Source organism: Limanda limanda, chromosome 9, assembly GCF_963576545.1.
Source record: "Limanda limanda chromosome 9, fLimLim1.1, whole genome shotgun sequence".
Classification (NCBI taxonomy): domain Eukaryota; kingdom Metazoa; phylum Chordata; class Actinopteri; order Pleuronectiformes; family Pleuronectidae; genus Limanda; species Limanda limanda.
The window spans coordinates 8,010,375-8,037,074 of record NC_083644.1 but is presented as its reverse complement, the minus strand read 5'-3'; the positions used below and the strand labels follow the sequence as shown (position 1 = coordinate 8,037,074).

The 26,700-nt window shown below is 43.2% G+C and overlaps 1 protein-coding gene across 1 annotated transcript; it reads right to left on the bottom strand.

Annotated features, from left to right (window-relative positions):
• Positions 1–691: 691 nt before the first annotated feature.
• On the bottom strand, positions 692–25,325 carry dnajc6 (DnaJ (Hsp40) homolog, subfamily C, member 6). The gene is made up of 18 exons (XM_061078754.1): positions 25,085–25,325; positions 19,857–19,992; positions 13,919–13,968; positions 12,803–12,951; positions 11,448–11,570; positions 9,981–10,114; positions 8,466–8,660; positions 8,149–8,266; positions 7,907–7,986; positions 7,553–7,746; positions 6,263–6,631; positions 5,541–5,684; positions 4,254–4,355; positions 3,979–4,116; positions 3,558–3,896; positions 2,790–2,938; positions 2,262–2,438; positions 692–793 (listed from the first exon to the last, which is right to left on the bottom strand). The coding sequence occupies exons 1-18, from the start codon at positions 25,323–25,325 to the stop codon at positions 692–694; spliced, it is 2,940 nt and encodes a 979-aa protein (XP_060934737.1).
• Between the last annotated feature and the right edge of the window lie 1,375 nt (positions 25,326–26,700).

Here is a 26,700-nt window from a genome sequence, read left to right as displayed (position 1 = left end):
CCGTAACGCTTCATACATTAGAGATTATTGTTATTTCCTTCCTCCAAACACCTTATTTCGGATGGAAAACACATTTGGCTTCACTTCTGTCTCATTTGTAGGAACATTCAGTTTCATGAGAGACTGGATTTGATTCAACAGAACTGATCATGGTTCCAACTGTCACGCAAATGGGAAAAAAAGGGGGTAAAAGCCTGTTGTTGGTTACAGTTGCCCTGGTCTGTGAAATGAATGTTCAGTTCCGTCCTTGATGAGTTTTTCTCTTATCTAGCGTTTCCTTCATCTTGGTTTTCGTCTCCGTCTCCTTAGAATCGGACATCGCTGTGTTGTTCAAGCCGTCCCGGTGACTCTGCTTTGATCGGTGGTTTGGTTCTGGGCTAAGGACACTGGACACTGAGGAAGGACACTGTTGCACCACATACAAACAGTAGGTAGGTACATAGGAGATACAGGGCGGAAAGGGGGGGGGGGTCATTTGTCCAGTTGCACAGCTGGTCCGAGCACTAGTGGCTCTGTTATCTCTGCAGATCCACTTGGCTCCTCTGCAGGTTTGTGTGGTAAGAACAGAAGTACGGGTTGAAGCACGGGTATAAAGGCAGATGTTGCAGGGTGTGGCTGTCGTATGTGGACTTATTTTTTTAAGGATGAGATGAATCCTTCTCCTGCTCGATCGTTTCCCTCCTCTGTTCACTCAGTAGAGAGCTTTTTGTCCTTGGCTGTCAAATTCTGACCAGGCGTCATTTAGTTCCATGAAAATCATCTTGGCGTATTGTTCGTACGGTTGTCCCGTTGCCTGTGAGGGAAGAAGAGGAGAAACGTCACAATTAGAATATGTTTCCCTTATTGAAATGAGCGATTCCAGCCGTCTGTTCGGCTTCAGGCAAAACACCTGGATGTTCAACAGAGACGCTGAGAGAACAGATTGGATCATGTGCAGAAATATCAAAGCTGAAACATGCGGTTCAGTGTAGGTCTGTTGAGATTCTCCTCTCAGACATGTTCACAGCAACACAAAAACCAGCAGGACTCAGTGTTAAATTCTGCATCACAGGTTTTTGTTTTCAGCATGTCAACACCAGCATTGGCTCTTCTCCCCAAAAAACTCTCTTGAGATCTTCATCAGTGTCTTCTACTTCCTTTTGAGATATTTGTATTCTTATGTTTTTTCATTTTTCCCCCGAGTTCCCACCAGGGGGCAGTCTGGAGAAACTCTCCTCACATCCAGTCCCTCCACCGAATGTCAGGAGAGTTCAGTGCATGTCTGAAAGCTTTAGTGAGATGTAGTTTAAGGCCCTGGAAATTTTTTTTTCTGATTTCTGACTGTAAGAAACATTTCATTTCTATTCTTGTGTTATAGAATCTGTTGAATACTTTCTCTTTTTGTACGGGTGCGGCTCATTTACCCCTAAAACATCAACCAAATTTTGCTGCAGGGTTTTGTCAACGTGATGGTGTGACCCTACATTTCATTCAAGGTCAAGATTTTAAAGAGGGCTCAAACAATCTGGGACGGTTCTAGTCACATTCTGCTACCTACTTCTGTCTGGTTCTGTCTACTTCTGTCTGGTTCTGTCTGGTTCTGTTTGCCAAGATAAAATAATATAATTTACGCCTGGTGCCATCAACCTTTCAAATTACCCGTTGTGCAGTTTTATTCATTTGTCGATGTGTTTATTGTTATAACGGATATGACTGGATGTTGTGACTGCTGGAATAATAAAGATTCCTTGAACTGGATCCGACATGAACACACATTATTCTGCTGAAGCTTTTTCCCATTGGACTCTGTGGAATCTGTTCACAGGCCAGTGGCTTGTTTTGGGAAATTATTGCACCAATCAGGATTCAGCAAATGCCGAGTCAACATTTGCTGACAGTTGTGGTGATGTTACTTATGATGACAGATTTTAGCCACTTGGAGGCAGCAAAAACAAGCTGTGAATATGACGTATTATCAGCTTATTATTCCTTAGCAGGTATAAATAGATGGACAATATGCTGGCTCTCAAAATGTGAGTTATCCTAACGCAGGTTATTGTATTGAGATATTTTATTCCGCTTTCAATCATGAACATAGTTCTCAGGATGATGGAAGGACTAAGATGGAGATGTATCAGAGACAAGCTGGGCATTGACCCGTGTTGTTTGTTGTGTAGAGAGCTTCATGTCTACAAATAGTGATTTAAACTTCTTTAAGTCAAGTTTTCAGCCGATGAGCTGTGAGATATTTGGATTGTACGTCGTGTTCATGTCTCTCTCACCTTGTCTGGGTGGACGACCAGCACTGCCTTGCGGTAGACCTTCTTCACCTGCTCCGGAGTGACCAGGTCGGCCATGCCCATGGGCTTCCAGCGGGTCTCCCCCTCCCACAGCACGGTGTGCATGGTGGACAGAAGAGCCCGGATGTTGCGCTCCTTCCCCTCGATCCAGTCCAGAATCTGGGTCACAGACAGGAGAGGGCGAGAGGGGGGAAGCCATTAGCTGCCGATGACCGGAATTGGAGCAATTACTAGAAGAAACGCTTTCATGTCAGTTTGGCTCCGGTGAAATGGTTTTCGAGGAGTAATTAGAGGAAGACCTACTTCGGCCGCCTAATTAATTCTGGATTAAACCGACGGGCCTCAACAGCCAAGAGGTTTTTGAGAACAATATCCTACTTTCTTTGAATTGTTTCTAACAAACTCTAATTCTACCCAGATGTACTGATGTTAGAGTTATGTGACCAATTAAAGGACAAACAAACTAATCATTATTGAGTCTATTTTCAGATGATACTCTGAGGCCCCTGCCTTTATTTTCTCTGGGTCCATCTCTTTGGCCATTTCCTCCTTCCTCATCTCTGCAATGGTCCTGGGACCTTTCTTCTCTTTGGCTCCTGCGAAGCCTTGACCGGACAGGAGGTCGTCAAAGTTGGCGTTTAAGACCTTGGGCTTGGAACCTGGAAGAGGAAATAAAGAAATAAAACCGAAAGAGAGAAAACATTGTTTAGTTACTCAGCAACTCATCATCCCTCGTAGATGCAATCTAATGTGAAGAAATTTGCTTTAAGATCTTTAAGATGTGATTCTGGTAAAAATATACAACAATTATAAAATATATTAACAAATACAGTTACACACAAATTACAATCCACTCACTGCTTTCTCTAAATACATATTTGTACTTATTTTTCTTTAAATAATTTTCTTAAAACCTCTAAATGCAATAACTCTATGATGGATAACTGGGAAATGTGTGTTTTTTTTAAATCTGAATCAGAATATTCAGTAATGAAGTTATATGAAATGCTTTTTTATTTAATCTTGAGACATTTTTTGTATTCTAGGACAAACTGCACAACATTTTAAATCTGATATGATCCAGCATGAGCACTGAAATATGTCCATTTGAATTCATTCATCGCGCTGTAGACAAAACTCCATAGATTTGTTTTGCATGAACACTCAAACTCAGTAACAACACAATCCATCAATTCAAGAATTACTGCAATTTATGTCAAATATTGCTCCATTACAAAGATTTAACAAACTGCAGGCGACAGTGAAACGTGTCCTCACCCATGGCCGCCTGTGCTTTCACCGCCGCGCTGGGCGAGCCTCCTCCCATCGGAGAGAAGCTGACGTTGTAGTTGGGTCGGTTCTGAGGCGACGTGTGAGGCATGGGGGCGTGGCTGGGGCTGGGCTTTGGCTGCGGGGGGGTCCCCTGTCCTTGAGCAGGCCACCCTCCGCCGCCTGCAGCACCACCCGGCTGCCAGGAGGGGAACCCGGCTCCTGCTTGAGCCTGCCACCCTCCGGCGTGCTGGGGAGACGGAGGAGGCCGTGATGGCGAGCCCATGGGAGGGAAAGAGGGGGTGGTTCCAGTCGGGGTGGTGGGTTTGCTGGAGAAGCCAGAACCTCCTGATGGTAAAGAACATGTGGATTAGATCAGGTTGACATTGGCAAAAGAGACAGAGATGTTGGAAACGCTCCAGCGACTGACCTCCGAGGCTTCCCCCGAGGTTTCCTATGTCAGCGAACGGGTCCAGGGAGCTCGGCTTTGTCTGGTGGGTGGGGGTGTTGTTCACGGAGCCTGTGGGGCTGGTGGTAGCTGAGCAACTGCCCACACTGAAGCCTCCTCCTGCATGAACACACAGAGGGTAAGGATGCATAGAACAAACCACAATTAGATTGATCAGATTTCCCAGATTAAATGATTGAACAGTCAGTGCTGCAGATGTGTTTGTGTGTCTCTGTGCGTCTGTGTGGTCCGAGCACCTGTGGTGGTGGTGGCCGGTCGGTTCCAGTCCCAGCCTCCCTTGGCGTTTTGCTGCTGAATGTTGACGGTCGGGTTGGCGGGCGGAACGGGGGAGCTCCGACCTAATCAAGCACACACAGGTTTGTCACACACACACACACACACGGTGAATGAGCGACATACACCCGCACAGCCAGAGAAAACAATAACAGGTTTCAGTCTCAGGGGAGACGTTGTTAGGGAGCCAGTCTAAAGGGATCCAGGTGTTGATTCTCGAAACTGTGACACACTAGCCTGGGTGCCAGACGAACTTAGCCCCGCCCACAACATTTTCGGTCGGGAAGTTCGGTCTGGAGTCGCTCCATTGGGGAGAAATTATGCTCCGAAGTGAAGCTGTTCGGACCAATCACATTGTCAGGGCGGGCTTTATACGATGATGGACAGATGATCAACCATAGATATGCGATCAGCAGTTACGTAATCAACTACGTCATCAAACAGCGCTTGGGTTGACTTTGTTTTCCACAAACATGCCTGCCGCTGGAGAGCTGAGATGTGTAGATGCTGCCATTCAGTCTGTAAGTTCTCCGTGTATCCTTAAATTCTTTTTACAACACCGGCAAAAATCGCTCTTCATCTTCTTCTTCTAATTCTTCCAGCTTGCGTGCAGTTGAGTTCTGTTGACAACAACTATGCGTCGCTAAACATACGTCACATACTTTGTTGCTCTGATTGGTTGTAGGTCTATCCAATTGAGAGAAGAGGCATTTTTTTTCCTGGTGTGGTTGAAACACGCCCCATAATCACAGCCCAATGGAGCAGTATCAGACTCATATTCTGACTAGAATTATGAGTATGACAACGTCCGGCTAGTGACACACCTCACTCACTAGAAAAAGGTGTTAAATATATAAAGAGAAGTCTAAATCTAAAAAAGAAGAGTTGTCCTGTCCTAGTTGAAGATTAAAAATTGGCTTTAAGTTTATAAATTAAGATTAATGATGGGGACTGACTCTAGTCGGTAACAATTACAGGTGCTGCAAATGCACATTATACATCATACAAACTCATAATCAAACATGCAGCAGAAATTAAAAGGAGGCCATCTCTTGTAGAGTAAGCAAAACATAGAGCAAAGACTAAAAACTGAAAAAATCTAAACATAAATCAAAAAACAAAAATCAAATGGACAAAGACAGCCAGGTTTGGATTCCATTAATCCCAGTGCACGTTGCCGACTCTGTAGGAACACGTCTTACCCAGATTTGAGGCAGACTCTCTTTATGTCTCTACTACAGAGCCCTTACCCAGGCCTGTGGGCTGCAGGGTGGGAGACGGAGAGCGAGCAGCATGCAGGAAGGGGTCCGGCCCCCCCACGTTACCTGGTCCGAGGAACGAGCCCATCACGTCCTGAGGCTTCGGCATCGGACCCGCCCCGAAGGGATCGAACGCTGAGGGGGAAGCAAAGTCACAAACGTTCTCATTTCCGGAAAACAGGATGATGGCAGATTATCTAAAAAGTTATTCTTTTGCATTGCATGTACCTCTGAACTTGTAATATATCTTTAAATAATCCTTTCTTATTGCCCACATGTCAAAACAAACAAACAATTCCTCACCTTTTACTGCCTCACGATTATATTTCACAACAATTATGTTATATTTGTCCTCAAAATCTTATATAAGGATTTAAAAGAAGCAAATATGTTCCAAACTTTATTAATTTACTCTGTAGATTATATATTATTTTGATAATTATACCTTAATATTAACTGACAGTTCGACCAAATAATCTTAAAATCCATTTTATCATGAGATGATGAACGTAGCACCAGGAATAAGCTGTAGAATTGGATTTTTGGTTAAGATGTTCTAACGATAATTTATTGATAAACTCAAAAATGGACTTTAACGCTTAATTAACTAAATCCATCTTTAAAAATGTATGGAAACTCTAAATATGTATCCGACGAGTAAAGTTTATTTTACAATATTACACTGTGTGTTTAAATCGAGCGTAGCCAGTCACCTGGTGCAGGAGAGTGACATGGCGAGGCGGTGTTGGGGACAACTCTCTGTGGAGTGGACTGGGCGGATGAAGCGCCGCTGCTTGGCTGAGGCGGACCCCCGAACAAGTCCCCCAGGAGGTCGGTGGCCGCGGCAGACGGAGGCTGAGACGAAGGACAGGCCGGCCGGTTCATCTCGTCCCCGTCCAGGCCGAGGAGATCCACTTCTTCACTCACAGGAGCTGCAGACATATGGGCTGGGAGGTCAGGTCTCTGGGGGGCCGCGCTGGCGTTGCTGCGCTGGCTGGAGAGAGACAGCATCTCGTCGTCGGAGGGCTCACTCTCCTCGCCGTGGCCCCGACCCTCTGGACCCCCGGGGGGGCGGCTCGGCTCTGCAGGACGAGGAGACAGAAGGAGACGGAGACGTGAGGAGGAGACACAGGGGAATGAATGGTCCGGGGGGGTAGATACAGAGCCAGAGGAAAAGGGAGAAGAGGGAAGTAGAATATAAAAGGCATCACTGCTACAAGCACCAACTACTCTCCTCAGACTGAGAGCTGCACACTCTGCTGTCTGCCAGTGGGGCCGGAGCTGCTTTTAGCTAATTGGAGGAGAAATTGTCAACAACAACATAAATATTCTTCATTTACAGGAAACTATAAAATATAAATAAAGCTATCAGCGAAAAAAAAGGGGGGAGAAAACGGCTAACAGAGCTAATTCAGAGCAATATTTCACTTTGGTAGGACAGATGTTTTGTCTTCCTTTATGTCTGAGAGTCGCTTTCCCAGTTCTCCGCATCCAAAAATATTTATCAAAAACATTTGATTTGATATGTGGATGAATACATGTGTCTGCTTGTAGGACACGTTTTCTAATTTGACTACTGTTGTAATTTATTCAGGTCCCAGGAGTCGTCGTGCCAGAGCGGCACAAATAACATTTTCTACCAAAATGACATATCACTGCATCACGAGTAAGGGCTTGGTTTCAATTCAATCAGTGCAGATCACGAATGGAATCAACCAAGAAAAGAATTATCATTATTTCAATTAAATGCCTTAATAATGCAATTGAATTAAAACCAAGCCCCTGGTTAATTAATGTCCTGAACAGTTTCTCTAACAGATCTGTGGCCTCCTCTACTCTCTTACCCTCCAGATCCAAGCCCTCCATCTCATCTTGTAGGAACAAAAATGAGAGTCACATTAGTTTGTCTATGTCTATATATATAAATATATATATACGCGTGTACAAATCTTCCAACCTCAACCATCACTATTCTATGGATTAAACATGCGTGGCCACAGTACCAGCGATAGCCAGCGCGTCCTGGTGTTCCTGGTGGCAGGAGAAAAGCACGTTGGGGTTCAGGTCTTTACAGGGGAACTGCTCCCACGGGGGGGTCAGGTCTTTTTGCTTGTCCACCCCCTCAACCTCCACATCCAGGATCACATGGAACAGCTGGGGATACTTCTCTGGAGAGTCACATGCATCCAGGTCGGGCCTGAGGGGAGAGATAAGGTGCATCGTGAAAGGAAATGTATAAAAAGGGACTGGAACTGTTGTTCTAAAATATATAATACATGTTAAGAATCATTAAAAAGAGATGTTTGTTTTTTTCTGCAGTGTTAGTACTAGTGATTAAACAGAAGAAATGTTCTTACTTGTTAAACTGTAACACGGTGGTTCCAGGAGCGATGAAGCCAGTGTGGAACTGGATCTGACAGATTTGGGTGTTGGACGTCTGATAAGAGAAGGACAAATAAAGTTTAGTGAGAGCTCAGTGAGGAAGACTGGGGGTCTCAAGCCCTGCAAGACTCGCAGGATCATTTCTGAGGATCGCTAGACATGGAGAAATATGATTTAAAAAATGATAAATTCAAAATAAAAAAGAATAAATGTGTACCTTGGCCTGTAGACGTCCTCCAATGGTCGACCTCATGTGGTAGATAGAAACCACGACGTCTCCTTGCACACTTACGCCCAGAGGGAACACCACCTTCCCTTCTTGGATCCTGTGCTCTCTGTGAGGAAGCATGGGAGTGGAAGGACGAGAAATGGAGGATTGTGGGTAAGTGAGGGGAGAACAAACGTGGTGGTTATTAAGAATTAGTGAGAAAAAACGTGTTAAATATGAATGGACAGAACAAGAGAATAATTTGTTATTCATATTAGGATTATTATACACGATCTAGTGCTTTACGCTGAGCATCCGGTCCCTACCTCATCCTCTCATACTCCTGAGAGGTGGTGAAGATCTTGGTCTCTCCGATGAGGACGTCACAGAAGGGCCGGCAGCCGCTGCGCTGCTTGTTGAAGCACGGCACCGGACTCATGGTGAGGCCCTTGATCAGCAGCGGCTTGGAGTGAGGCAGACTGGGCTTCTCCGACACCATGCTGCACACATAACCTATGTACCTGCACGTGGACAGGGACAGGAAAGAATCTGCTTCGTCATCATCGCCCCTCACAAACTGGCCAATGTTATATATATATATATATATACGTACTGGGAGCTCATTACAGTCTCCTGCACCTGACGCTGTGTCAAGCCAGCAACAACAAATACTGAGCAGCTATGAAAGAGTTGAAACATCCCGAGTGCAGCCAAACGGATTTCAGGGACTTTGAGCTCCGTCCAGAATCTAATTATTTGCTGCGATTTCCATAAACTCTCCGTGAACTTCCACTGAGACTCTGACTCACGCTAAGATTCCTTCATTAGCATTTAAATACTACAGCTACTGGCTGAAAGGGTAAACAAATGTCCGACCTCCAGGGTATCTGGGCTCCGCGGGCTGAGGTTCATGCTCACAATGAGGAAACGGATGACTGTCGGCTACACTGTTTGACTACTACGTGTATTTTGATTTGCTGCCCGTGGTCTTAAATTCTGCTGCTTCTCCATAATCTAAAATGTGCATCGTCCTCTGAATGGGTTGTCATGATTCTCTCTGGTTGAACGTCTTGTGTTCCGACCTTTTGGATACGCTTTTTGGATTTGTTTCGATTCTTGGACTCGGTATGTCCTTGTGTTTGGACTCTTGTTTTGTAGATTTGGATTCTTCTTTGTTTGCACTTTGAGTTCTTCATTTTCTGCTTCAGTCTCTCTCTTTAGTTCCTCTCTCACTCTGCTCCTGCTCCTCATGTATTCAGTCCCTGTGCTCTTAGTCTCTGTGTCTAGAGTTTGAGTTATTTTGCCTTCAGAGACTGTTCGGCTTGTTTTGTGTTTTATTTATTTCACCTTCACCAGCTTTTGTTTCATTCTGCAAAATGCTTAGAAAAACAATTATGTAAAACGATGGAATACACTGAGGATTTGAATGTGTTTCTCTAATCAAATTCAATCAATGTTTTTTTCTTGGACACTGAAAAGTATTCAAATTTCAGTAAGGAGCAATATACCTGAAAACTATTTTCTAATATACTTAACACAGTTGATTAATTTATTAACTAGCATAATAACAGCAGCTTTAATCTAAATTTAAAAAATTAAAGAATTCAAATATATCTGGTCTCATAAAACTAGAAGATGCAGACAAAGATGTCAACTTGGAAAGATGCGAGATGCAAAAGCATTTGGTGATACAGGCTGGTTGTTGTGAACACGTCTGACTCTATCAATCTCTTACTACCCTCATGTGAAAGGCAAACTCTCCCTCTTTTCTTTCTTTCTTTCTTTCCTTCTTTCTTTCACTTGCCCTCTTTTTTCTCTCGCTCATGTCGGAGGATGCGAACCTGCGATGCGAAGGCCAGAGGCCCGATCCCGGCCTCTTGGCGCTGAGCAGCTGCATGGCAGGAACCGGGTTGTTGAAGAGGTGGCAGAAGCAGAACATGGCACAGATCAGAACGCCCGAAAGAGCCCGACCGTCCTGGAGAAACAGATCAAAACGGATAAACTTGTGAGTATAAATAGACTGGTGTCTTCTGGCATGAATGTTAACATGTTAAATTGACATCCTGGTGTCGCATCAAGAGCGAACATGTTTGGATGAAGCCTCCGAGCACTGACTCACACCCGAGGTCATTTCAGGTTGCAGGGAGACAAAAACATTCTTGTGAAAGTTTTTTCCTTTTTTTCAGAAAGGAACTGTCTGTGGAGGATTACGCAAGATGGAGCCGTTTGCCAAGCAACAGCCAAACCACAGCCACTTGGCCACAGCCTGCACCGTACAGAGCTGTCGCTGAATCACAACAAAGTCTCAGTGGTGGATTCAGGGAGAAACATTTCTAGAGCAAAGTATTTAGGGGGCAAGTTTAGCTGGGATCGACTTTCCTGACAATGTCGATGTTAAAGTGCGTCGGCCGAGATGGAGAAAAAGTGTTTTATAAAAAGAAACGTTTTGTTTTTCTTTCCTAAACTGATCTCTGCCATGCAAAACTTTTTGGGGGGCAGGGAATGTACAATACATTATTTTGGCCACTAGGGGTCTTTCAATCAAAACAATAACAAAAGACCTAGTTTGACATTATGAAGCAGCAATGGGATCATGGGAGTTGTGGTCTTCACCACCATTGCCAATAGCAGAGACGGGCAAAGTTAATGACACAATTACAGGCGACCAGAATGAAAAGTCATATGTTGGGTTTGAACATCGCTGGAAACATTTTGGATAATTTGAGAACACAAGTCCACAAATTATATAACAGACGTTCTAGATGTTTTACCAAACCTCTAAAATTATAAAGCTTTTGTCAGATAGTTAATTGCATGAGGCCTCGTTAGAGGATTTCCAACCAGTCGTAGCAGTCTGGCGAAAAACCTTGCTGGTTTTGTTTTGGCTTTAATTGGATGAAAAACATGGTGATGATTTGATTAAATGACTAATAAGCATCTACTCTAATTTTAAACTGTCACAGTACAATCATCATGTTCTGTTTGTTCTAAAATTGTCTCTCAAACAGTCGAGCTGACAATTAAACCCGGGCTGGTGACAAAGTGAGTCACTGAAATATGTGTTGAACGGGACACCGGGGGACTGGGAGGACATTTCAGTTTGTCCGGTGGAGGCATAATTCCAAAACTATGCAGAGACTCAAAAATGGGTCACAGGAGAATTAAAACTCTACAGAATGTTGAGAGAACGTAGAAATGCATCCATACAAAAAAAAAAAGGATTTCAAAAGCAACTCTACATTTTTAAATATAATCCGGACTATCAGTGAATATTTAATTGAACCTGACGGGGGGGGTTGTTTTCTTACCGAGCAGGTGATGACACACACGTTCTTGGGATTCTGCTTGAGCCAGTTGTGCATGTTCTTACAAACAGCAAACAGGTTGTGGAGGCTGGGAGCCTGGCGGGACGGCCAATTACACTCGGAGACCTGGAGAGGAGATGGTGCAGAAGGGAAAAGAGATAGAGCAAAGAAGAAGGAGGGAGGAGAACCATGTGGAAGCAGAAGAAGAGTTCGGAGGCGAGGAGGGAGGAGGTGCAGGTTATAGCAACAGCACTGCAGCAACACAACAGTTGTCACGATGAGTCATCTGTAGGAGATAAAGTGAGTTCCAACGGGCGGACAGGAGGCCAACTCAGCCATGTTCACTCCACAGCTTGACTCCTCAGTGTCTGAACGGTGGCAATCTTCACATCTACACACACGCGCGCCTGCACACGGATCTGAATCCAGCTGTGCATGAGTGCATGAGGAGATGATACTGGGGTCACATGCTGCGGCTCCTAATGCACATGTCCCACAGTCATAGAGACAGAATGAATAAATGGAGCATTACAATTATCCTGCCTTCTCTCAGTCTGTGTTGATGCCCCGGAGCTACTTCAGGATTATTCCTTGTCATTAGTGAGTTGTTGTGTGTAAAGCTTTTTGAAAAAAACAGGCTTTGGTGCAAAGTCACGCCGCAAAACCATTCATCCTACCTGGTTTATCTGCAATGAAGATTTACTAGTCAATGATTTTCAAAACTGAATGTGTTTAAGTACTGTTCAAGTTTCTGGCTGGTAAATACATTTGAATGATTTATTGAACTGCTTTTATTTTTTTTTTCATTTTTTGCATGTATGCTATTTCACTTTTCAAAATAAAATTCTCTGTAATTCTCTGAAGACTAACTAGCATAAAGGGTAATTGGCTATGAATGTTGTTGCAATGATTTAGATCATTGGAATTAGTAGGTAGAACTTTTCTGACTTTTATATTAGATTTTCTCTTTTAATGAGAATTTACTGCTGAGAATAACGTGATAACTACACTGACCAACTGGTGTCTTCCATCACCTGTAGATTAACGAATAAAATAAATCTAGCAACAATAAAAAAAACTGATTTTATGTGAATGCTGACTCAGAGCTTCAGAAACCAGAAAACGCAAACATCCCTCCAGCTTCACCCACATTAAATATTCAATGGAAGGATATTGTTGAGGGCTGACTTTGCTTCAAGGCTTTGGCAGTTTAAAATCACATGTAGCAAAAGTTGCCAGTGAGTTGTAAATAAGTTTCCAAATCTCACTCTGGTGTTTAAATAATCCAACAACCTCTGGCAACTAAGAACTAACTAATAAAGCTGTAAAGACTTCATCTGAGCCAGTGTCACACTCACCCTGTTGGAGAATTTGGCGCCGCGGTAGTTGCGCTGCGATAGGTTGAAAACAGTGTAGTGGTCGGCATGGCGACTGTCGAGGAAGGAGCGTATGTCCTCCACGTGGTTCTGATAGCCGATCTGGACGGACTCCGCTGGATATGTCATTACTGCAGGAAAAATACATTATATTTCAGAAGCTGGATGAGATACTTTAACAATTCTGACTACAGATCAGCAAATAGGTGAATTTAAAACGGAAATATGTGGCGCACAGTGTGGGTCAACAGTGAAGCATGACTATCAGTGCCTGCACCACACAAAGCATGATGGGACACACGCCCTCGGGGGACAAATGTACAGCTGACTTGGTCCTCTAAAGGACAAACTGCTGCTCCTCACTCTGTGCAATGCTGTTAGTGATTTGATGATGCGAGAAGAACAGCGGGAAAGATGGAGGAGCAGACATCTGTGTTTGTGTTTGTGTGAGAACATGTCAGCACCGCCTGAAGCCGTTTTCAGACATGACTGGAAAATGTCAGGGGGAACTGGGTCTGGACTTTTTCTGGAGTTTGTCTTTCACATATGAAGAACACAGCAAGATCACAGGAAAAAGAAAAATGTCTCAAGACGAACTAGGACGATAACCAGCGGATGGGTTTGCATTTAAGGGCTAGGACGTATAATAGTGTTTTTGCACATCCACACTGGCATTTTCTAGAGAAAAACTCTCGATTTCTGTTTCTTCTTCTTCTTCTTCTTTTCCTGCTCTTTTCTCATATTGGCTCACTCTGATATTTTCCAGAAATTTTACCTGGGGGCTAGAAGAAGTTCAAAAAAATGTCCGGAGCAACTGACTCGGACATTTTAGTTCTCACATAATGCCACTCTGGAAGATTTCAGGAAAAAAGTCCAGAACTTCAGTGCCTGTCTGAAGCAGCTTTAGATTCATCTGACATTAAGAGATACAAATCACTTTTTAACTTTCTCATCTACGTGTTTATATAAAACAAGTTGTCTCAGTGTCCTTGGATGTTGTAAACCAGAATAAACTTATAAAATATTACAAGTCTTGTCACATTGTTAGAGTGAAACTTCACACACATCTCACACATCAGCAACAAACACATGTGTTACCTATGATGCGTGATGTGATGTAGGCAATGTCCAGCTCCCCTTTAGTGTACCTGGGGGAGAGAGAGAGAAACAAACCATTGAAAGATGAATTTCACCAACTTGTTTCATGCAGTTAGACTATAGCAGATAAATAATATCACATGTACAAAGAAAAACAACAACAATTTCCCCAAGAGTACGATTGTATTAACCATTATTTTTGTGCATCCTATTTTCATACTACTCTATTTTAAATAAGATTAATAAATGAACGTCCAGCCTCCAGAGAGTTGAACCATCTCTGCACCTCAGTGCATCAGGCTGCATGTTTTGCGATTCCTCAACAGGCTTCAGAGCAGAAGCCTCCACATGTGAGTCTGTGGGCATGTCAGGTTCTTTCAGGCTTGCCGAGCTGCAGCAGGATCAAAAGAACGACCATATGTGAATCCTTCGCTTGAGCGGCGTCGCCTTTCATTACCAGACGCATGCTCCTCCAGATGGACTGTTTTCTGGGAGCGGCTGCAGTGCACGCGTGCTAACAAGTCGCCCACTGAAGGATATGGAAAACAGTGTTTATGAAGCACTACAGGGCAGCTGCAGGTTGGGGAGGGAGTGAGGAGTGGGATTTATTTCGATGAGCTGCAGATTCACAAGCAGACAGTTGATTTGAAGAATTGGTATCTCCACCAAGGACGTTCTGTTTTCAACCGTACGATTGTTTGATTTTCAGCAAGATTACGCAAAAACTAACAAACAGATTTCCACAGATCTTGCTGGGAAGATGGGACACAAGAGAAGAAATAACATTTTGGCGCAGACTCCAGGAAATTATCTTTCACCTTCTTCAACATTTCAAGATACAGATATATATATTTTTGTGTGAAATTTGGTGCAACTTGACTGCGAGGTTTGCTCTCTCCCTCTAAAATTTGTTTCCACCCAATAACACAAATGGCTCGGCTACCCACTGTGCTGCAGCTTATCATGCAATCTACATTAGTCGGCTAATGTGCATCAAATTGAGTTGACTTGTTACCAACTGTGAAAATGCTCCGAGCGGCGCTGATCTCAGCCAGTAATCTCTGTGTGGTTAAGGAGCGCTGGCGTTGCCCCTGACACACTGCAGGCTAATCCTTGAGCTGGTTGTGTAATGCAGAGCTACACTATTAGCCTGCTGTCGAGTGAGAGCAGGTTAAGAGCTTCTTAGGGTCCGGGTTCACAAACCTAAATATAAATAAGACCAGAATTCATGTAAATGTAATTGTAGATAATGTGCTTCTTCAATGTTTAGAAACTTTATTTGTCATAATGCTGAACGCAGCCTTGAAAAAGCGAAAACTGCCAAACTGAGTTAAATCCATTAGTGTGAAAGGAGGTGACTTCATTCACCCACCATAACTCCTCCCTCCTGATGCCTCCATAATGAAGTGGTTGGACCATAGATCAGGTTTCTATTTTAATCCAATTTTTAATGCATTTCAGAAATACTCAAATCTGGGTGGTTTACTGAAGCTTCCTTGATATAACACAGCTAACATGTTATTTTTATGGTTCGCAAGATCATTTCAAAGCATGTTTTAAAGAACCATTTTGAGATATTAGAAAGTATATGTCTGGAGATATCGGACGTGCTTTGTGTAAATCACTGATTTACCTGCCGCCTCCTGAAATAGACACTGAGCTATTAGAGGAGAGAAGCAGGTCAGGTGTCAGGTTTACATGTTCACGGCCAATAGCCTCGCAGTATACAAATAAGCAGCCTCCCTGACATCTGGAGGATTGAGCTGCAGCCAATTAAAATGAGCTGAAGGTGTGGTGCAAGGACCGAGGTATAAGGGGAAAGAGACAAGGAGAGAAAATCTACCTCTGTGGCAGTTTTTCACCTTTATTTACATTTGTGTAAATCAGTCAACAAATGCTTTTTACACTCAAAAGAGAATTTTTTTAATGAAGATTACAATCTTATATTCAAATTTAAAATACAATATCTGCTTTTAAAACCATCAACATTCAGAAGTAAGATCATTTCAGCCATTTTAATCGAGCCAGAAATGTGTGCAAAATACAATTGTGTTTTCCTTCTTAACACAGAGAGATTTATGTCGTATGTCAGATTAGAAGGTTGAGACGTTTGTCACCAGCAATTGATTTCAGCTAAACATTCTGGTGTTGTTGTTGTGCATCTGAGTGCAACTATTTATTTAACTTCTTTGATGTATCTCAATTATTTCAAAGTTTCACAATTACATTACACCTCAAAAGACAATGGATATATTCAACTTTTACAGAAAGTGTGTTTAGCTTGCTGCATAACTGTGCACACACACACACACACACACAATCAAACATACACACGCACACACACATACGTACACTACGCAGTTATCCACAGGCTTCAGCACCACGCTGCTTGATGTTTATGTTTTCATACTCAAAGTAAACATCAGGGGCACAAAAGGCAATTTAGGCCAGATTACATCAGATGAGAGGTGCTCTAACTGAGCCTCCACACACCAAACACACAAACACACAAACACACACACACACACACACACACACACACACACACACACACACACACACACACACACTCACACAGTGTAAGTGGATTAGATCCCGATAGATATTAAATTTGGGCTCTTCACATTCCCTGCATGCTTCTCTCCACAATCCTTTAATTTACCTTTTCACTTTAGGCCAAAACAGTCGATTTGTGACTTGTTTATTCTGGATTGTATTAATCCACATACAAAGGAAAAAGGAGGGAGACAGACAGAGATGAATGTGTGTCTGACAGGATGGGGGGGATCAGAGGTGGTGGTGGTGGGGGGGGCAGTCTGGTTAGAGACCAAGGACACGATGCCTTTCACCACATCAGCCATCCAGACTCCACCGCTCACAGCCAGGCGAACACACTGGTGAGTCCTGTTTCCTGATTGGTTTCCCTCTTCAGTCAGGTAAACTAACAAATAAACAAACAGGCTGCGTTCAATAATTCAGCAACGGCCCTTCGCCTCGAATATAGATGAGACTGAAGCAGAGAGGAAGCAATCAAATTGAGACGTGGTTAACACCTCGCAGGGCTCTGACCATAAATCAGGCACGTTTGTGTGAATTTCTTATGAAGACATTCAACACTTTTAGCCGATACACAAGTATGAAACTGCCTAGTTAAATAAGAAATGACCAAAACACAACCTGAAGCTGATGGAAAACATCCAAACTGCCAACTGTGTAACTCTAGAGACAATCTGATAGTGAACAATACGATTTCCTGCTGACAACAGCTTCAAGGTTGATGACACTGAATCAAAACTGATAAGGCAGCATACACACAACAGTGTTTTCATTTGGATATATCAGAAGTCATCTCTGTCCATAGCAACCGGCTGAAAACCAATATCAAACCAAAAATCCATCAGTCCTTCCACATGAAACCACATCTACATTCACTAAATCTGATATACGTTTGCATCGAGACCAAAATGGACACACTCATAAATATCAGTCCCCTTCACAAGCCTGATTTTTCATCAAGATCCATCAGAGAAAGGTCGCCTTGTCTCCCAAAGAAAGTCTAAACGATTCCTGATCATAAATGAGAATCTGCAAACTAACAAATAAGCAAACAAACAAATGCTGATGTGAACACGTTCCTCCTCGGTGGAGCTAATGACTGCTGGCGTACACTGGTCATACGTGTGCTGGTGTAAACAGGAAGCAGATTGTTTGTTTACAGTTGGTTGCTCATTTGCACAAGATAAATATGACAAACCGCTGAGGTGTAAACTAAGAGCAGGGACGCCATAATTAAGTGCTATGAACACCAGACGCCTTCCACCCCCTTTTATTATGTCTCTCAAATGAAGTTTCATGAACAGATTCTACACAGACTACCCACTGAGGCTCATTACACAGGATTATAATTCTACATCGATATAATCCTATCGTCGTGCTGGAACTGCTCTGTAGATCCAACGTACTAGATAGTGAGTTGTAGAGCTCCATTCACAAAGAAGCTGATTAATTTATAAGGACTATAAACCAGAACGTACAACATCTTGTTCTGGAAACTGTTCCGTCTGTCGTCTCTAAATAAAGCGAGAGAATGCTGTACAACAACAAACCAGAGGAGAGTTACTGATGACACCTGGAGTGCACTAAAATGTGGTGCACTATTGTAGTTAACTTCCTTTTCTGAGGTTTCCTGCCAGTCAGTACAGTAGCCTGCCTCCCACCACCCCATTATCCCAACCACCCACTCCAACACATACATACTTCGTCCACACAAACACACACAAGGCCCTGATGAAATGAATCCCTCTGTATCAGCAGTGCACTGGCCATTTGGCACAATGAACCGCCATGAATAATTCAGCAAGGAGAGGTGCGATGGACGGAGAGGAGAGGAGACGAGAGGAGACGAGAGGAGACGAGAGGAGACGAGAGGAGAGGAGACAAGGAGGAGAGGAGAGGAGAGGTGACAAGAGGAGAGGAGACGAGAGAGGGGAGGGGAGAGGTGGCAGAAAGCACAAGGGAACAACAGAAGAGTGGGAGTTGGTCCAGCAGCAGAGGAGAGGAGACACGAGAGAGGAATAATCGCCATCAAATTTGCTTAGTCAATAGTGAGAGGAGCTGTCTGTGTGTGTGTGTGTGTGTGTGTGTGTGTGTGTGTGTGTGTGTGTGTGTGTGTGTGTGTGTGTGTGTGTGCGTGTGCGTGTGTGCGTGTGCGTGTGTGCGTGTGTGTGTGTGTCTATGTGTGTGTGTGTGTATGTGTGTGTGTGTGTGTGTGTGTGTGTGTGTGTGTGTGTGTGTGTGTGTGTGTGTGTGTGTGTGTGTGTGTGTGTGTGTGTGTGTGTGTGTGTGTGTGTGTGTGTGTGTGTTCCTGACAGCACAGAGGCCCCTTTGTGCTGCCCTGTGCAGATGCCTGTGCACAAACACACTGGGCCGACCGAGCTGTGCCAGACTCTGCTGCCTCCTTCTAAATCTGTCACTGACTTACTTTAGATTCAACAACAGAAACAACAGTGTAACCATCACTTCAACATTTGTCAGACAAATGTATAATAAATATACATTCATGCAATTAGATGACATTAAAACAATGATAATTAAATATTATTATAATGATTTTTTTTATTATAATATATAATAAATCACTGTTATTCTTACTACAGGAATCTGGAGTGTGCAATTACAACAGTCAAAGCTTTTCAGATGTATGTCTTCACTTCATTTAATCTATTCTATCATCCATGTTTTTAAATGTGCTTGATTTTGCAAGATAAATATGTTTTTCAGTAGTAGTAGCATTATGCTGGCTGTCAGTGTGTTTGATATATAGATTTGGCTCATAACTACAGTCTCATTGTGGGAGTCTGGTCTTCAACCTCAAGGAACTTCATAATTTCATCTTTATTTGCTGAGAATCCAAACTGGCCATTGTCGACACACAGTATGTTTGATATAAAAGAGCAACCCACCCCAGCCATGCTCATCCTGTCCCAGAGCTGTGGGAACTGGACATTTGTGGATCTCTTGGACCTTTACATATTTTCAAACTTGTGCAAGCACATTACCAGTGAAATGTTTCAGACTACACAGAAGCCTGCCCCGGGCCACAAGCTGTATGATTCCTGCCCCGGGCTACAATCTGTGTGAGCTCCATATACAGTCTATGGTAAGCTCGTACATGCACTGCCCCGGCCTAGGGGAAGTACTCATGGGCCACAGCTTGTACAGCTAAAGAAAAGGGGACCAGAGTTTGTCTAGAGTTTGAGTTGACACCACTGAGACATCCAAAACAAATTGTGGAAATATTCAACCTCTTATTCTTTTGTAAAAAGAAAAATACCATTCAAACCAATGATGTCATGGCATTTGATGAGCATGGTCAACGTTGAGTAAAACACTAAAAACACATTGCTACAGTGCAGGTGGGAATATCAGATTCACTTACGTGGCGACCTGATGCATGACCTTGGTGGAGGTGTCCTTCAGCGTGTCCTTCAGGTTGTCCTTGAAGTTGCTGAAGAACTTCCCCGCTCCTCCCTTCACCATGTCCAGCAGTCCGCCGCCAGAATTGGCGTCCATTTCTGGGGAATGACATCAGCCAATCAGAAATCAGATGACACATTTCAACTGCGTTAGACAATACTTGCACAAGCTCTAAAGAGATAAGACACACAATAAAACGCACACCATTTGGGGGCTGTGTGTCTGTGCCACTATCAGCACCCACTGGTGTTCTTTGAATGGACAGAGTCTGACTCTTGGTCACAGGAGACCACCCACCGACACAATCATCACAAACTTTGTGAATCAACTCTCTGAATCGATGGTTCTAAAAGAGGGGACCTTGAGGGTAAGGTCCCAAAAAGTTTCACCTTTCCTTGGGAACAGCCTCTGACTCAGGCTGGGTTTTAATTTGTTTCCAAATGAGTCATTCAGACGTCCAGGGTCTGTGTCTATGTACATATGTATAACAAGTAGTCGAGGATTTGGTGCAAAATGGGAAACAATAAAGAAATAAGGAGCGAGTAGTTCATGTGTTGCATTAAAGCCAAAACTGGAATAATGATGTTATATTAAAACTTGATTTATAGCTGGGACACAGGTAAAGGTGATGAGGTCCAGCTAGAGGAAGATCTCTGTGCCTCCTCTTCATCTTCTCTCATGCCGCAGTCACTATCAACCCTCTCTGCTGGTAACCCCTGAATGCACGATGCAATTTACCCCTAATGGAAGAAATTCAGGAGAACAAGTTGAAAGGGAGCTACTCCAAATCACCAACAATCTCATAAAAAGTTTTCTCTTTGTGACTCTGCAAGAACCTTGAACGACTCCTGATCGAGTCCATACATTGGACTTCCATCTGTATCTGGCCAATGCTCGCAGAGGTGAAGTTGAGCACATCAGGGTGAGTTGAAACAGTATCATTAGTGGTGGTTGGCTGCAGATTGTGGGATGTTATTGCCACGAAGAGGAACAACTAATAGACAATAAGAAGCCTTTTTCGCTTTATGCCAGTGGGGCACAATGTTTGATTCTGTGTAGACCTGAAACAGTCACACTTAGGTTAGTTGTTATTCTTAAATTAGCTTTTCTCTTTCCTCTTCCAGTTCCTCTTCCAGTTCCGCTTCCATTATTCTCGTAACTCCTATTCTCTTTTAGAGTTAAAAATTGAATTTAGAGCAGAAGACTCTCATGATTAAACACGTATTTACAAAGCCATTACACACAGTGTCTCAGATGAAGTGTGTCTAGACAGAAACTCTGTTGAGGTGAAGTTTTCTGTGTTTTCCTCCCCATCATCAAAAGCCAAACTTTCCTATTCTTGATGCCTCTTCTCCTCCATCCTCCTCCGCCATGTGTCATCCTAGCTAATTTCCAAATTTAGACTTTTCATCTCTGACTGCAGAAGTTTGACATTCGTGACAGGGATTTATTTTTTCAACTTGAGGGATAAAGTTCCTGCTCGTTAAGCTCAAGCTGCACATATCCACAGAGGCAATGGGTGTTTAGGTGCAACATGGAACTTCACCACTAGATGTCACTAAATTCTACACACTGAACCTTTAAATTTGTCTCTTTTGAGTCTTCAAGCTTAATAAAAGTGAAACGTGAAAGTCCTCTCATGGTAGTTTAAGGTAGAAGTTAGAGTTCTTATTCATTAACGGGTATTTTGCACTTTTGGTTTATCTATTCAGATCTGAAAGGGCTTCACAAGCCTAAGGTCATTCATTCATTCTGAAATGAATGGCATACAATGTTAACACTAACGGCATAAAAGGACCAATAAAATAATTAAGGCATCCGTTATCATTGACATCTGAGTTGAATAGTATAGGACTAGTTTTTAAATCCTAAGAAACTGCACTGCAAATAAATTATCCTCTGCTTCCTGAAGTGAATTTTCTGAGTGTGGCTCAGACCTCAATTCGAATCCGTCCCATCCCAGGAAGTAAACTAACTGAGATTGACCCAAACCCAACAGGTGTTCTGTATTTTGCTTCAGAGCCTGAACAACATCTGATGTTTTCCACTGATTACAAGCAAGACCTGAACCCGAACATAGTTTCAGGTCATGACGTGTCCCACTGGGCTCAGTTGGATATCCACACTCTTCTGTTCTGACCAGTCACTCTCTCTCTCTCTGGCTCTACACATAGCTGACACACAGGGCCGCTGTCATATACGTGTTAGTCATACTTTATTTAAAGAAACAGCTTGGGAAATATTTGGTGGTAGCTTCAAAAGATGCAGATGGGAAAGTGTTTGCAAGAAATCAAGGGAGCATATTCCCCAAACATCAAACTGTTCCTTCAACACAGTGAGCATGATCCTCTTGCCTAACGCTGTGACTTCACCAGTAAGGTTCCGTCTATTTTTAACTTCATTACTATGCAGCTTTCTCTGTCAGGGAGCATGACAGGATGTTTTAACAAAAAGCCTACATCCTGCTCTGCCTTGAAATCAAGAGCTTATGTGAGCTCGGCCTGGATCCGCCAATCATGTTCCATACCTGCACAGGTAGAGCGGCAGCGGCGATGATGACAGAAAATAAGTAATTCAAAGTTATCAGAAAAGAGAGGGAGAGAGAAAGAGAGAGAGAGAGCTGTTCCCCTAGAACAGGACCAGGACCACCGCCTCCACTTTAACAGAGTCAACCATAGACTATATAACAACATCACAGACTGTGATTGAAGATGGATGATTTGACAGCTCCTGATAAGTGAAGCCATATGATCTTGATTGTCCCCTGGTGGCTGGTTGCATTATTGGACATTAACGTTGTCTCCTCCTTGTTAGTCAACGGGACATGGCCAAATTAACAGGTCTAAGACGGTTTCTAGCATTTTAGGTAGAACAAGATTGGCTATAATCACTGCGGCGCCAAAACTGCAAGATGGCGGAGCCGGTATCTTGCAGTTTTGGCCTAATTTTTGTACAATTTTTGTACGAAGTAAAGATGCGTCGTCCATCTTATATGCAAGCACCCAGTGGAAACAGAGGGAGAGACAGACAGAGGGAGGCGTAGGAGAGAGAAAGATGGTTCTAGTTATGTCCAGAGATGTTGGTTTCTTCCTACAGCCCCAGATATTTCTCCCTAAATATCCATCGACACAGCTTGAATCATGCTCTAATATTTAAATCCTGTGCATCAATATATCAGCTCTCCTTGAGATAAGTGCCGTCCTGAACCTTCAGTGTCCGAACAAGCTCATGAATATCTGATGACAGTTCTGTTATTCAGGTCGTAAATTTGTGTTGTTGTTGAACTTTGGCAACGAATGAAATATTGAAAACATGTAACACTGGAGTCAGGTCAGGTCAGGGCCTGTATATTATATGCAAGGCCCCTTTAATGTTTGTTTTACAGCAGACAATTCAAGATTGTCAAATAACTCACAATAAATCAGAGGAGATTTGAGAAATGTTGCTTATAAAACTTTTGACCTCTCAGAGTCATCGTTTTAAAAACTGATGTTAGCGTCCGCTGGTTTTTCTTGTGTTAGACCTAATCTTTGTTTGGTCAGAAATAACAGTAAAAATGTTAAATATCTGACTTCTACCGCACTAACATAATTCTTTAAGAATACTACAGTTCATGTATTCAACATAATTAATGTCCGTAAACTTCTCGAACATGAGTTTATTTCAATCTTATTGTCCAAAGATCAACTGCGTCTACTGTGTCCATCTGCTTTTATCTTTCTTGTAATGTTTCCTGTTCTATATGTTCCTCATGTAAATATACTTCTACGCCTCTTTAACATCCTTTGTTCATCTCCATTCTATGTTTTTATCTCTGTGTGAATCTTCCTGCTCGTTTCCCTGATCGACGGGCCTCTGTGTCGGTAACCAGATGGAAGTGGGAGTGTGCAGCCTGGTGAATCGGCTACTGTGACAAAACAACCCTGCAAATATACAGAACCCATGCAGGGGGAGGCTCTGATACAGGCTGTGATACAGAGCTCTGTCAGGTAATGAAGCTGCAGAGCGGCCGGCCTCTCACAGAAACTGAGAGCGGTACATTAGCAGCACTCGGCACAGCACTGGCTCTCGGCTTTGCCAGAGAGATCAATAGTTTCTTTGAATGCGTCTCCTTCCTTCTAGAGTGCCAACCTTTACCCTCTCAAACCGGGGTTTTTGTGAATGGGACAGATGGATGTCACATACGGATGGGGAGAAACAGCCACACACGCATACATCAAAAGGCAGCATCCTAGAGACATCTGACACTGGACCCCGCCCCCTTCTCCACCGCCATCCCCAAACCCCAACCCTCCTTCCCTTCAGCTGACCCTCCCACCCTCCCACCCTCCTCCTCCTTTTGTTTCACACAAACGTCGGTCCCCTGGAGGCCGGCTGACTCCAAAGAGCACTGCAGCGAGGTGAACACAGGGCACAAGCCTCACCTGCAGTTGTTGTGACTGGATCCAACAGAGCATGTCAAGGATTTGTCATTAGATCAATGATAAAAAGCAATGATATATAGCTAAAGATTGTGTTTTTAATTAGACTATGAATCCATTATTCACGGCAGGTTAGACTAAAACTCGCGCTAATATAATTGTGGATATTAATTCATATTTAAGTCATATATCGGAAAGTTAATAGGGCTTTTCATGTTGTTAATAAATTTAATAAACCTTTTAAAATGTGTAAAACATTTGGAACAATTTGTGTAAACGTTTCCATATTATGGACAAAAGAGTATTGCTGCATACATTACCATGTGAATTTTATCTGAAATATATGTATGACTTTCAAAATATACTAAATTAATGTCAAAGATCTCTGAGCACTTAATGCGTTATGTACAATTTATGGTATGAATAGAAAATAATGCCTTTATTGTACATTGTGCAACGTTTGCTTTGCATCTCCAACACTTTATAACATAACAAATAAACGATTTACAGGATTAACTCTGTCGTGTGCATTAGATTTTGGTTTCCCTCATATTATAACAGCAATTTTGCACATAGCCAATCACATGGGACATATCTTAATATGTAAGTGGCCAATAGTAGTTGGATTTTAGGTGGGATCCCGGCTGGTAGCTCCACAGGGGATAGCATGGTTGAACACTTTCGTTAACGTCAACCCTCTGCAGAAACACAACCCCAGAGTAGAGTCTCCACACAGACCTGCATCAGCTTCTCAATCAGAGACTCTTACCTGAGCTGTCCATGGTGCTGCAGTCCTCCTCTCTCAGCGGGCCCGCCTTCGGTCCAAGTGTGGCCGCTATGGAGCCTCCGAGTACGCCGCTGCCGCCTCCTCCTCCTCCTCCGCCGCCTCCTCCTCCTCCTCCTCCTGCGCCGCTGCCGACACTGAAGCTCTCCCCGGCGCTATCGACCAACTGCAAAGATTCATAGCCATCGTAATTGGTCTTTTTCTTGTAGGCCCCCAGCAAGCTCATTACCGACGGACACAGATGAGGAGTTAAAAGACAAAAGGAGGCACCCGGAGGACGCGCCGAGGCTGCACCACCAGCACCACCACCACCACCACCACCACCTCCACCACAGAGCTGCTGCTTCTACAACTGCTGCTGCTGCCCAGTGCACCACATGTCCGGGGAGGAGAGGAGAGGACGACCGGTCTCCTCTGGTGAGATGGGGAGAAATATCCTGGGTGGTCTCTCTTTCTCTCTCTCTCTCTGTCTCTCTCTCTGTATCTCTCTCTCTCCCTCCCTCCCTCCCTCCCTCTCTCTCCCTGTGTGTGTGTGTGAGTCTAGCGCCTCCACTCTTTCCTCAGCACCGCATATTACTGCTGCTGCTGCTGCTGCTGCTTCTGTCCCCGACTGAGTAAAAGGGAAATCCACCTCAACACACAGTCCTCTAATGTTACTGCTGCATCTATTATTCACACTCAGTAGCTGGGAAAATATGCTGTGGGTGTTTCAAAGGCTACATTTTCTACTAAATTCTATCCAAAATCAGTACAAAAAAAAACAAGTTAAAATAAAGCTGTTAAAGGGATAGTTCACCCAAAAATTATAATTCACTCAATATCTACTGCAGACACAATATAATCTGTGTAATGATATTATTCTCAAGAAGTATATCAGTCTTTAGTTGTGAAGCTAAGATGTTGTCGAATTAGCTCATATGTAAAATTAGCATATTTTGTGAGAAATATGCCAAATGTTCCAAGGTTTATTTAATTAGCTGTTTGCTTTGATTATTGTCTAAATTCAATATGTCATTAGAGGAATTAATAAAGCTAAAGCTATGACAATTATTCTCTTTGCCATTCGACCTGCGGGTCAATCTCTTTATTAACAGATTGATCCTTTTGTCAGAAATGTGCCAAAAACGACAAAGCAAGTGTTTGGCAATTTTGATTTAAAAGTGACTCAGATGATTTGATTATTTACAGATTCTTGAAGTCAACCAACATATACTAATGTACAATACTTAATATAAGACAGATGTGTTATTGTATGACAGATGGTGTCTGCAACATGAGGCCCAGATGAAGCACAGATGATAAAGTGTATTCAGAACTGCAAAACTCTCAGCACCATCTATTTTATATAAAACTAAACCTGCACTAAAAATGAGTGAGGCCCCCGACAGCCTTGTATCAATTGTACCACTCTCTACTATCGCAGCCTTGGATGTTCACAGCCTCTTTGTATTCAATCCAAAATCCAAAACACTTGAAATTTCCGCTCAACGTTTGCCGTTTGTAGCTTCTTGTGCTGTGACCCTTGGACTAAGCCGGACAAAACCCACTGACCACTGATGGCATGGTTCCTTCCTTGGCCTTGTCCCCTGGCAACGGAAGCC

Coding starts and splice junctions, on each gene's coding strand:
- dnajc6 (XM_061078754.1), bottom strand. CDS start 25,325: ATGAGCTTGCTGGGGGCCTACAAGAAAAAGACCAATTACGATGGCTAT. Junction 13,969..19,856: donor GTCATGCATCAGGTCGCCAC/GTAAGTGAATCT, acceptor TCTCTCCCCCAG/GTACACTAAAGGGGAGCTGG. Junction 794..2,261: donor TGGTCGTCCACCCAGACAAG/GTGAGAGAGACA, acceptor CTTCCCTCACAG/GCAACGGGACAACCGTACGA.